The 13,355-nt window shown below is 48.2% G+C and overlaps 1 protein-coding gene across 1 annotated transcript in view; it reads left to right on the forward strand.

The window, feature by feature from the left end:
• LOC120913392 (calpain-2 catalytic subunit-like) overlaps nucleotides 1-11,533 on the forward strand; it is a 68,547-nt gene extending 57,014 nt beyond the window's left edge. The window contains exons 19-21 of the mRNA XM_040323275.1: nucleotides 246-362; nucleotides 3,441-3,499; nucleotides 11,286-11,533. Of these exons, the coding sequence (XP_040179209.1) occupies nucleotides 246-362; nucleotides 3,441-3,499; nucleotides 11,286-11,312 (203 nt within the window). The 3' untranslated portion in view covers nucleotides 11,313-11,533. The remainder of the gene's footprint in view (nucleotides 1-245; nucleotides 363-3,440; nucleotides 3,500-11,285) is intronic.
• The last annotated feature ends 1,822 nt before the right edge of the window (nucleotides 11,534-13,355 follow it).

The raw sequence follows: 13,355 nt of genomic DNA on the forward strand, positions 1-13,355 counted from the left end.
TATGAATTACACAGGTTCTGTGCCTTATTTGCAATACATTAGCCCCAAAACCTGTGTAATTCATATGTGTTTGGGTTTAAAGGAATGAGGTGACAGCCTTAGTTGGCAGCATGTCCAAAATATCTTGGTATGCTGATGCCTTAAGTGTTCCCTTCACTGGAACTAAGGGGGCCAAGTATGTATTATAATTATTTCTTTGAGTAAATTGCATTTTTAGATCCCCATCTATACATTCTGTTTTGCAGGATTCCAGCTGAATAACAAACTGATAGAGCTGCTATGTCTGAAATACGGAGATGACCTCAGAAGAATGGATTTTGATAATTTCCTGTCCTGCATGGCACACCTAATGGCAGTATTTGGTAGGTGAAGCACACCAACTCCCATACCTCCCATCATTTGACAGCAAGACAGGTCTTGATAACTATTAAAATATGAGATGAACTAATGTGATCCCTGAGGTATGCTAAGCATATCCTAGCAGACAGAGCATAACTCCTAACTTTCTGAGATGGGAATGAGGGACACCTATCAGTAAAAGCATGTAGGCATAGGACACACCCCTTACCATGCCCCCCCCCCCTTAAAGGGGGTGTTCCAGGTTTTTTTTTTATGTTTATTAACCACTTAAGCCCCGGACCAAAATGCAGGCAAAGGACCAGGCCCCTTTTTGCAATTCGGCACTGCGTCGCTTTACCTGACAATTGCACGGTCGTGCGACGTGGCTCCCAAACAAAATTGGCGTCCCTTTTTCCCCACAAATAGAGCTTTCTTTTGGTGGTATTTTATCACCTCTGCGGTTTTAATTTTTTGCGCTATAAACAAAAATAGAGCGACAATTTTGAAAAAAATGCAATATTTTTTACTTTTTGCTATAATAAATATCCCCCAAAAATATATAAAAAAAGTTTTTTTCCTCAGTTTAGGCCGATACGTATTCTTCTACAGATTTTTGGTAAAAAAAAAATTGCAATAAGCGTTTATCGGTTGGTTTGTGCAAAATTTATAGCGTTTACAAAATAGGGGGTAGTTTTATTGCATTTTTATTAATTTTTTTTTTTTTTTTTACTACTAATGGCGGCGATCAGTGATTTTTTTCGTGACTGCGACATTATGGCGGACACTTCTGACACATTTTTGGGACCATTGTCATATTCACAGCAAAAAATGCATTAAAAATGCATTGTTTATTGTGGAAATGACAGTTGCAGTTTGGGAGTTAACCACAGGGGGCGCTGTAGGAGTTAGTGTTCACTTTGTGTGTGTTTACAACTGTAGGGGGGTGTGGCTGTAGGAGTGACGTCATTGATTGTGTCTCCCTATAAAGGGGATGACACGATCGATGCAGCCGCCACAGTGAAGCACGGGGAAGCCGTGTTTACACGCGGCTCTCCCCGTTCTTCAGCTCCGGGGACTGATCGCCGCACTCAGCGGTGATCGGCTCCCGCAGCTTTGGACCGGGTCGCGACCCACGGCTGGGTACATGTACAGGACGTACATGTGCCCAGCCGTACCATGCTGCTGACGTGTATATACAGGAGGCGGTCCTTAAGTGGTGGGAGCTTCGTTCTGGTCCCCCCTTCACCGCCGGCGCCTCCACTGCAACTGTGGGCACCCGCCTGTGACAGCTTTCGGCTTCACGGCCGGGCACCCACTGCGCATGCGCGAGCGGCGCTGCGCCATTTGATTGGACAGGCGATCGCCTACAGGGAGGGGCTGCCACTCCTCCTGAAGCCCCTACTCCCCTCCCCCCAAAAAATTGCATGCCAAATGTGGCATGTAAGGGGGCGAGGGGTGGATTAAGTGGAAGTTCCACTTTTGAGTGGAACTCCGCTTTAAAGGAGAATTGTACAAAAAAAAAAAAAAAGATTGGTTAAATCCACAAGTGCTTTTTACCACTACTAGCCCTTTATGTTGGCTTTTGGGATATACAAATGCAGCAATTTAGAAATTGGATAAAAAAGTTTAAGACTGTGGAACACTTTTTGATATAGAAGCAGTGCATTGTATATACAACTATATCGATCAGACCAAAATGAGGAGGACAGAGGGACTTTGTTCCAAATCAGGGACAGTTGGGAGTTATGGACAGAGGTAGCACTGGTCAGCCTGTACAATGCCTGATTGCAGGTGGTAAAATACATACCAGCATTATGTTTTCATAAGCGATTTCTCCTTCCACCTCATTTGTGTGGCTTAACCACTAGAGTACCGGGCCATCGTCAAATGACGGCTCCACGGTGACTCTGAATATTCAGCAGGACGTCAATTGACGTCCTGTATTCCTGCGGCCACTGGGGGGCGCGCCCCCGAAATGCCGATGCGCGTGCCTGGCGGTCGCGATGTCCGCTAGGTACCCGCGATCGGTAACGACAGAGCAGGGACTTGGATCTCTGTGTGTAAACACAGAGCTCCATGTCCTGTCAGGGGAGAGAGGAGACCGATCTGTGTCCCTTGTACATAGGGACATAGATCGGTCACCTCCCCCAGTCACCCCCCTTCCCCCACAGTTAGAACACAATGCAGGGATACATATTAACCCCTTCCTCACCCCCTAGTGTTAACCCCTTGAATGCCAGTCACATTTATACAGTAATTAGTGCATATTTATCGCATTAATCGCTGTATAAATGTGAATGAAAAAGTGTCCGATGTGTTCGCCGCAATGTCACGGTGACAGTAAAAAAATCGCAAATCGCCGCCAATACTAGTAAAAAAATTAATAAAATAAAAATGCCATAAATCTATCAGCTATTTTGTAAACGCTATAACTTTTGCGCAAACCAATCAATATATGATCATTGCGATTTTTTTTACCAAAAATATGTAGAAGAATACGTATCGGCCTAAACTGAGGGAAAAAAACGTTTTTTTTTTTTTAAATTTTGATATTTATTAAATAAAAAAGTAAAAAATTGTGTTTTTTTTTTAAAATTGTCACTCTTCTTTTGTTTATAGCGCAAAAAATAAAAACCGCAGAGGTGATCAAATACCACCAAAATAAAGCTCTATTTGTGGGAACAAAATGATAAAAAAATTGTTTGGGTACAGTGTAGCACGACCGCGCAATTGTCATTCAAAGTGCGACAGTGCTGAAAGCTGAAAATTGGCTTGGGCAGGAAGGGGCGTAAGTGCCTGGTATGGAAGTGGTTAAGGAATCTGTTAATAATGTAACTAACAAGCCAGCAAATTTGCAGGACTATTTATCATAATAATAATAAAAACAAATCTTTTAACCAAAATAAATATGCGGGGCAGGAGATGCATATGGCTTATTTATCATTAGTAGGGCCATAGGTTTGCCTTTAAATACTTCTTGTAGAAGCAGGAATAAGAAGCAGGTCCTGTCACATAACAGCCCTATATTCACAGTATTGCACAAATGGATTTATTATTTAGAATTCATTTACCACATTTTATTGAAATCCTGTGTTTTACAGGGGTTTGCTATCGCATGGACCAAAACAAAGATGGTGTCATCAGCCTGAAGGAACAGCAGGTGAGATGTGTAAATATGAGGCAAAAACTTGTAGAGAATTTCAGAAGTATTACTGCATTTCTATCCATATGAACAAATAAAGTGAATGATACATGGAGAGGCCACAATTGATTCTCCCAGCACTGTTGGTTTCTAATAATACTTGGTGTATACAAGAGTGGTTTTACATAAACAAATTAAAGTGGTAGTAAACCCCAGTTTGTTGATTTTTACGTACAGGTAAGCCTATAACAGTGATGGCGAACCTTGACTCTCCATATGTTTTGGAACTACATTTCCCATGATGCTCATGCACTCTGCAGTGTAGTTGAGCACCATGGGAAATGTAGTTCCAAAACATCTGGAGTGCCAAGGTTCGCCATCACTGGCCTATAATGAGGCCTACCTGTAAGTAAAATAAATATCGCCTAAACGTGCACAGGAGAGATTTACCCTGGATGCAGCAAGTTATGTCATTTCTTGCTCGACCTTCAGAGCTTTGTGTCGGAACTGAGGGCTCATGCGCGCATGTGCAGGTGTGCTGTCATAGCGGCTCTGGCTAGTCACATAGCCGGAGCGTGCGAACCTGCAAGAAAGACCAGGGGGAAGATGACAGCACAGCACTGGAATACTTTGTTCCAAGGTGATGACTATGCATACTAGCACATTATGCAATTGCCTTACACAGGGTTTTTCTTTTATAGAAGCCGCGGTTTACTACCGCTTTAAAAATAAAAGGGTAGCGATATTGTGGTGGAAAAATAGGGATGCATAGGTGGGAATCCCTTGACATTCGCAGAGGGTACAAGATTCCCCAGTTTAAAGGTACCAATGACTTACCTGGGAGGTTCCATGAGGAACTTCTGAATGCAGAATTAACCCGTTGAGAAATCTTTGATTCAGAATGGAGCAAATGTCTCCATTTGCCTTCAGAACAATAAATAGGTTTGAATACAATTTTTGGTATTTGTCCACCTTCTGGGATGGAAACTAGGATTCCGTGAGAAGTGAACCATTGGAGCGCAGAGACCTTTGCAGGGAAGCTGGCAAACTTGACAGTGTAAAGCAGGGTGGAGACAGGGAGTCTAACCCCTAGACACAAAGTTCTGGACCCAGACGTCTGACATGTTTTGAGACCAGATGGCCGTGAAGGCCAACAGGGGTTCCCCTGACTCTGACAAGTGGGGGCATCCCCTTACTGGGAGAAGGGCTTGGTGGGTTTAGAGGTTCAGGTCTTATGGTGAAACTGGGTTCCCGACTTGGACCCTGAGAAAACTAAAAGCAGTTCTTTTTGGATCTAGTGGTCAAATGCCTACTGGCACAAGCTTTGGGTATCATTTTCTTGGGTAAAAGGGTTACCTGTCAGATCTCCCAAGGGTAACTTCTGCGATTAAAGTATCCAAAGAGGCAGCATTGCCCATGAAATGGCATTCTCACAAGGTACTTCTTGTAGGAAGTTCTGCAGACCAATACTTGAGCCAAAGGATCCTTTGCATATGTATGGATGGGAAACAACATAGATATTTGGAAGATAAAAGTGTTTGGACCAGACAGTTCAATTCTAACAGACCCAGTCGTGGCAGCAGGTTGTACCGCTGGACCTGCTTATGAGGACAAGGCCTTAAGGAGAGACGTAGGGTACGTGGCTAGGCTTTTTCTTTTGGAAACTCCTCCTAAATAGGGTATTGCTGAGCAAAACAACTTGGAGGTAAAGATTTTTTTTTTTTTTTTATGGTGAAGCCAGTCACTATACAGCACAGGCTGTACAATTAGACCCCATTTTTACACTGGGTCGCTTTTCAGGTGCTAAAAATGGTGCCTGCAAAGCAACCTGAAACACTCTGCTGTCTCTCCAGTGTGAAAGCCCTGCAGGCTTTCACACTGGAGCAGTGCGCTAGCAGGACAGTAAAAAGTCCTGCTAACAGCATCTTTGAAACAGTGGTGTGTGTTTGCCACTCCTGCCCATTGAAATCAATGGGTACCGCGGCTATACCACCGGCAAAGCACCTCTAGCAGAAACACTTTGTAGTGATTTTAAAAGCGGCCGAATATCGCTGCTAAATTGACAGTAAAGCGCGGCTAAAAAAAAAAAGGATTTTTGTACTCACCGTAAAATCCATTTCTCTGAGTTCATAGACGGACACAGCCTTCATTGACCTTAGGGTTATGCTTCTTCCTACCAGGAGATTTAGGCAGAATTCTACAGCACTTAAGGTGTTAAAAACTTTCCTTCATGCTGCTCCTCCCAGGGGGCGTGGCTCCCCCAGGCATAACCCACACCCTGCTTTAGCAGCCTCAGTTCGTAACAAGCAGTACAAACAAAGGAGGGGTGGGTGCTGTGTCCGTCTATGAACTCAGAGAAATGGATTTTACGGTGAGTACAAAAATCCTTTTTTCTCTTTCGTTCATAGACGGACACAGCCTTCATTGACCTTAGGGACGTCCCCAAGCAGTGTCAAAAAAAATTCGAGGGGTGGGAAAAATAACACAGCAAAAACAGGTTACACCCCAAACAAAAACCGGAGTTACTCAACGGAGGAACTCCAACCTTAAACTGCCGCCTGTAACACCCTGCGGCCAATGGAGGCATCCGAAGATGCACTCACATCCACCATATAAAACTTTGAAAAAGCGTGGCCCGACGACCAGGTCGCAGCCTTACACACCAGTAACACAGAGGCTTGGTGTCGGAAAGCCCAAGAGGCCCTGGTCGAATGCGCCATGACCCGAAAGGGGGGCCCCCGCCCTTCAGGGCATAGGCCTGAAGCACAATCCGTCGGATCCACCTGGAAATGGTGGCCGACGAAACTGCCAGGCCCTTACTGGGACCGGACACAGACACGAACAGCGAGTCCGACATCCGGAACGGAGCTGTCGCCGACAAGTAAACTCGAAGGGCCCGAACCACATCCAAAGAATGTAAAGTGGCCTCCTTCGGGTTCTTCGGCTGAGGACACAAGGATGGAAGAACAATGTCCACATCCAAGTGAAAAGCCGAAACGACCTTAGGGAGAAAAACGGCTGCGGCCGCAGCACCACCTCATCCTTACGGATGACCAAGCAGGGAGCCTTGCAAGACAAGGCCGCCAGAACAGACAGACACCCGTCTGATCGAGGTAATTGCTACCAGAAATAAAATCACCTTTTGTGACAATAAAACAAAAAACCTCCCGAATGTCCTCAAAGGGAGCATCCCGAAGCACTGAAAGGACTAAATTCAAGTCCCATGGGGGTAATGGAGGGCGCACCGGAGGGGCCACCTGCCAGACCCCCTGACCCAACGCACGCACCCAGGAGTGCTATGCCAAGGGTCGCTGCAAGTAAAAAACAGCCAGAGCAGAAATCTGGCTCCTAACTGTACGTATGGCGAGAGCCTGAACCACTCCCTGCTGCAAAGACAGCAGAATCCTGCACACAACGCATGTACGAGAGTGCCAGTTCATCTCCCCACACACAGAGAAGTAGGCCTTCCATGTATGAGGAAAAAACCTACGTGAGGTAGACCTCCGTGCAGGCAGCACGGTAGAGACCACCGAGCCCAATAGGCCTCGGTCCTTAAGCCCCTGGCTCTCAACAGCCACGCCGCTAAGGCCGGTGCCTGTGAAACAGGGTGGAAGATTGGACCCTGTAACAGAAAATCAATTCCCAGGGGAAGACGCTAGGGGGCGTCTGCCAGCAGACGCACCTGGTCCGCGTACCAGAAGCGACGCGGCCAATCTGGGGCAATCAGGACCGATAGAATCCCTACAGCTTCTACTCTGCGCAGCAGGCGAGGAAGAAGCTTCCGAGGAGGGAAGGTGTAAAGTAGGCGACAGCGACCCCAAGGAGCCACCAACGCGCCTGACGCGTCCGCCCACGGGTCCTTAAACCTGGCCACGAACCGTGGCACCTACCGATATAGAGACGGGACGCTAGAAGGTCCACGTCCGGAGTGCCCCACTTTCGGCACAGACCCTGAAACACCTGCGGGTGGAGAGACCACTCTCCTTGGCCCAGTGCAGTGCGACTTAGGTAGTCGGCTAGCCAATTCCGTATTCCCGGAATGTACCCGGCCGATAGAGCCGGAACGGACCCTTCGGCCCACCGAAAGGATGCGCGCGACCCCCGTCGCTGCAACAGAACTCAGTGTGCCTCCCTGATGATCAACCTACGCCACGGACGTGGTGTTATCGGACAGGATCCTGACCGGTCGGCCCTGTAGATCCAGGGACCACCTGGTAAGGCAAAGCTTGATTGCTCGGAGCTCCAGAACGTTGATCAGTAGGCAGGACTCCACCTGAGTCCGGTGCCCCAAGCGCCCCTCCCCAACCGGAGAGGCTGGCATCCGTCGTGACCACTGTCCAGTGGCCTGCAGAAAAATGACTTTCCGGCCCGAAGCACCGGAAACGCCAGCCACCATACCAGGGGAGACATGATCAGATGACTCAACTGAATCTGGTAATCCAGAGATAACGGAAGCTAGTCCCATCGTGACAGCAGTTCCCTCCGTAGTACCCTGGCGTGGAATTGGGCATACGGAACCGCCTCGAAAGAGGCTACCAACTGACCCAGAACCTTCCTGCAGAATCGCAGAGATGACCGCTTCTGGGTCGGCAACTGCTGCACAGCAGATAGCAGAGTCTGAAGTTTTTCCGCTAGGAGAAAAACACTCCCGCCCCGGAGGAATCCAGGACCAGTCTCAGGTATCCCCGAGACGGAATCAACCCTGATTTCAGGACAATCCAGAAACCAGCCGAACACTCGGAGAGCCTGACACGTGATAGACACGGCTCCACCAATGCAGAGCTCGAAGAAGCTCGTAGGAGAATGTCGTCCAGACATCCCATGATAACAAACCCCCGCTGTCACAGCCGGGCCAGTATCGGTACGAGCACCTTGGCGAAAACCCGCCGAATGGGAAGGACACCATTGAAAATGGCCCCCCCCGACCGCAAAGCACAGAATCTCTGGTGGTTTGAGGATATGCAGGTACACGTTCATGACATCCAAGGATGCCAGAAAAACCTGACAAAACAAAACGAGGGACTTGAGGCCCAGGATCGACCAGGCCCCTTACCTCCATGGGGACACAAACAGAATAGAGGAAAAACCGAGAGCGTTCCAACGAGGGAACTGGCACAATCACTCCCCTGACCAGAAGATCCTGGACAGCCCCTGACGGAGTCAACTGGCGAACCGGAGGAGGCCAGAAGCCGGAGGGAAAAAACCTGTTTGGCAGACAAGAGAGAAACTCAATCTTGTACCCCAAGGAAAACACTTTGCAATGCGAAGCCAGTCTCCCACCCGAGACACGGGCGGGAGCAGACCTTCAGGCGGAAGCAGGTATGTCCGCAGACTTGTTAGGCATGCGGTATCCGGTGCGCTGCTACCCCGCAGCGGGGATTCAAGCACCATGTAGACCTACCCCCACCGCACAGGGCGAGCGAAAAAACGCTCGGAGGTAGGCAAGGAGGGTCCTTGCACAGGGCGAGGTCCCTAGCCCTTCCCAAACCGTGGGAACAGCATGCGCTTACCACCTGTGGCATCCTCAATGATGCCAGTCAGGGAAGACCCAAAAGGACCGTTCACCCTTAACGGTGATCACCAAGGCCACCTTAGAGGTCCTTCTTCCAGCTCCTGCAGCAGGAGCTTCGCCCTTTTAGTCGGGGCCTGCCAGGGCCCCGGCCAGAGCCGGCCTCACCGCCGAACCCACCACCGTGAATAGGGAGCGGGCCACGGCCTCCACTCTCCTATCAGTGGGATCCTGAAATGCAGGAGCCCCTTCCACAGGCAACGTGGTGGCCTTGCGCAGTCTGGACACAGGGGGGTCCACTGGCGGAGGAGATACCTACTTTTTTTTTTTTTTTTTTTTTTTAAAGCCCCCCTCAAGGGGGTAACGGGTTGCAAAGTTTTTTGACAAACTTTTTGCGGTGCATCCCATTCCTTGTATAACATATAGTCCAAATAAGGAACACAAGGAAACACTTCAGCGATGCGTGGTAGTCTGCTGGTACTGACACGGAGGTGTCTCCGCCACATCCTCAATTTTTAGAGCCTCACGCACCGCAGAAACAAGAGCTCCAACAAATTCTTGCCAGCAACTGACTGCAGCAGAGTCATCCTCACTATCCATAAGGGTTAAAACCCGCAGCCTCTGACATAACAGAACCAGAAAAAAACAGCGATTCTGTGTCATCCCCAGAAGCATGCTTCAGGGAGGGGGCGCTTTTTTACCCCCCATCCGGGCACTAGCTGCTTCAAACCTGGCAAGAAACCCAGGACAGCCAACATAACAGATGTGGCAGGGGGAGGGGCATTAAGGGTTAACTCAGGCATAGCTTGAGTTCCATAGTGTCAGCGCTGAGTCACCCACCCTGCAAGGCAGGACAAAAAAAAAACCCACTGGTCACCTCCTTGCTGCTATTGCAGAGCATGGGGGCCCCCGGTATTCACCACCCCACCCAGCTGCAGAGTGAGCTGAAAAACCTCAGGTGTGCTCTGATGTGCTGACTGTGATGTGTATTCACCTCATGGAAGATTCACAGCACTAAAACTGTAACAGCACTAAAACTGACCAGAGGCTGTGCCGAGTCATCTCAGGGAAGAATCACATCGTTACCAAGGAGATTTCCAAGACGGCCGCTGTCTGAGGTAAAAATTACCTCATAGAACACAGCAGCACTGACTGCTTTGTCTGTTACCTCAGAAAAGAATCACAGCGTTACCAAGGAGATTTCCAAGACGGCCGCTGTCTGAGGTAAAAATTACCTCATAGAACACAGCAGCACTGACTGCTTTGTCTGTTACCTCAGAAAAGAATCACAGCGTTACCAAGGAGATTTCCAAGACGGCCGCTGTCTGAGGTAAAAATTACCTCATAGAACACAGCAGCACACAGCAGCACCCCCCAGAGTAACACAGTCCCCCTAACAACACACGGGCCCCGGTGGTAACAAAGAAAACCCAGGAGGCCCCCCTTCACAGCCACTACCCAGTCAGGGGAAGGAGGGAGAGGAAGGGGAGAGAGGAAAGCAGGGCGGACCCTCAGTCGACCTCCCCAGGGAAACCACCAGCCAGACCACTTACCTGAGTAAGGGGCCACTACTTACCTGTCCTGCGACTACCCGGCTGGAGGTATCCCAGACAGAACCAACGTCCGTAAACGGCATGGCTGTCGGCCAGACACACTGTGACAAGGCCATAGAGACCGGTCATATGTGTGCCCTAGAACCAAAGTTCCCCGGCCGCCCCTGGAGCAATGGGGCCTGTCGTGGACGTCCCAAAGCTGAGCTGAGGGCCAGCACACGCTCGAAGGCCAAGATGGGGGGACTACAAGAGTCGAGGACCCAGCCTGTCACCCAGTCGGCTGTTGATAGAAGAATCGCAGGATTCAAAAATGCAGGAACAAAATAATAAAAAAAGCGAGAAAAATCGCCAGAAAAAACCTCCAGAGTCCAGGAACTCCAGAGATAGCCTTGACCTCCTGTCGTTAGGCAGAAAACAAACTGAGGCTGCTAAAGCAGGGTGTGGGTTATGCCTGGGGGAGCCACGCCCCCTGGGAGGAGCAGCATGAAGGAAAGTTTTTAACACCTTAAGTGCTGTAGAATTCTGCCTAAATCTCCTGGTAGGAAGAAGCATAACCCTAAGGTCAATGAAGGCTGTGTCCGTCTATGAACGAAAGAGAAAAAATAGCAGAGCTTTGCCGCCCCAGTGTGAAAGGGGCCTTAAGAAGTACACATGTATTTTACACAAAACATTGCAACTACATGTTATAAGTGTGACCAGGCTCCTATCGATGAATTGATCGCTATTTTCTTCTCATTTTCAGTGGCTTCAGATGACTCGTCTACAATGAAGACAGCACCCTGCAAACAAAGAACAGTACACTCCATGGATGGGACAGTGGCTCCGGCTCATCAATACGGGTTCAGGGGCCACTAAACATTACAGTCTGTTTTATGTAAAAGTTTTTCAATTGGATATTCACAAGTGAATGTTTCTTATGCTCAGGAAATAGATGAATAATGTAAATACTTTATCAATGCGTGTTAATGTAATAAATCTTCTTTGACTATATGGTGTAACTAGATATGTGCATTATAGCTGATCCTGACAACAATGCAGCCTCCATTTTCTCCTGACCAGTGCTGCACAATGGGTAGACTTTGGGCGCCTTACAGCAAAGCTACCAGACAGCTTCTATCTGATGAACAACATCTAAAAAAGCTCCAGGGAGCCCGAAACATTGGGATTTACACCAATTAGCCTGTAGATTACACAAGGGAGCCTTTGATAGGTCTTATTACATTTACAGGTGTAAAATGTTAAAGCAGTATTAAACCAAACATGTAATATATTGCAGCTTACCATTCTTAGATGTGGTGGCTGCATTTGTTTTCTTTCCCCCCCTCTGTGTGCACCTGGTTATCTCCTGTATTCGAGTGTCTCCACTTTAACCACTTAACAACCGCCGCATGTACATATACGTCCACAGAATGGCGCGTACATGTACGTCCCTGCGCGGGTCGGAGGTCCGTTCCCCCCCCATAGATCTAGAAGAGTGCACCTTGGAAAGGATGGAACCCAATCCTTAAGAGCAGAAACCATCTAGAGAAGGAGGAGCCTGTGTACCCTTATGGAGTTCATCCAGAATAGAAAAGGAATCCGCCTTCCCGAAGAATCAGTGGCTGAAAGAACGCAGGTTATCACTGGCTGTTCAGAGACCTGCGAATAGATGTGGTCGCCAGCAAACCATCATTATAGCGATCGCGGCCGGCATGCGCACCTTCCCGCTGAGAGCTACACCATGAATTAGAAGATACCTGTACCTGCCTTGATCGCCGATGTGAATGTAGCATGACATTGCAAGTACCTGTATTAGTCTTCCAATCGGTTCCTGGCCCAGAGAGAGGGACTTTCCCCAACCGGGACACAGACGGCAATAAAAACCTGACAGGTGTTCTAAATTTTGTTAATTAAATAAGTTGTGCCTTTTGTTACACTGGAAGGCCTTGTTTACCTTGCCTATAACTTTTAGTGTGTACAGCAAGCTTTTGCAGAGCTTTCAGCAAGTATCAGAATCCAGTACTGCTCAGTTCCAGTTTAGGAATGGTATAGACCAGGGGTCTTCAAACTACGGCCCTCCAGTTGTTCAGGAACTACAATTCCCATCATGCCTAGTCATGTCTGTGAATGTCAGAGCTTTACAATGCCTCATGGGATGTGTAGTTCTACAACAGCTGGAGGGCCGTAGTTTGAGGATACCTGCTCTAACCCCTCAGGACTTTCAAAGACAGACCAAGTAGGTAAGTAAAATAGGTACATTTTATTACAATAAATTCATAAAAATTGTCATCATTAGAAATAAATCGGTAACATATTTAAACCCAAATACACGCGTCTGTATGTACAGTAAGCTGCCCTTAGAAAAGAATGAGTTGCATACTGGCGGGTACACCTGACATGTTTCAGACCTATATCGGTCCTTCTTCAGAGGTTTTTATGCCATTTGTGTCATAAGAACTCTATAATACAAACATACGTTTTATAGCATTTTTCAAAATTGAGGATAGGTGCACATGCGCACCACTGGCGTGCATGTGGCCACCCCACTGCGCTCCACAGTGGAGCGCAAACAGGAAGGGAGCCAACAAGAAAATGTTTTCTAGTTGGCTCCCTTCCCATTTGCGCTCCACTTGGGAGTGCAGAGGGATGGCCACATGTGAGTCAGTGGCGCAATGACGCAGGATGCAACTCCGCCCACCAGGGGATCCCATGATGGACCTCAGACGCCATATTTTGGTGCCCCGGTCCTCTCTCTTTACCCAGCTGTTCCTAATCCTCCATGATGCGATTGGAACTATTAAGGCTTCTATACACACACTGGCATCCCAGACTC

This window comes from Rana temporaria, chromosome 9, assembly GCF_905171775.1.
Source record: "Rana temporaria chromosome 9, aRanTem1.1, whole genome shotgun sequence".
Classification (NCBI taxonomy): Eukaryota; Metazoa; Chordata; class Amphibia; order Anura; family Ranidae; genus Rana; species Rana temporaria.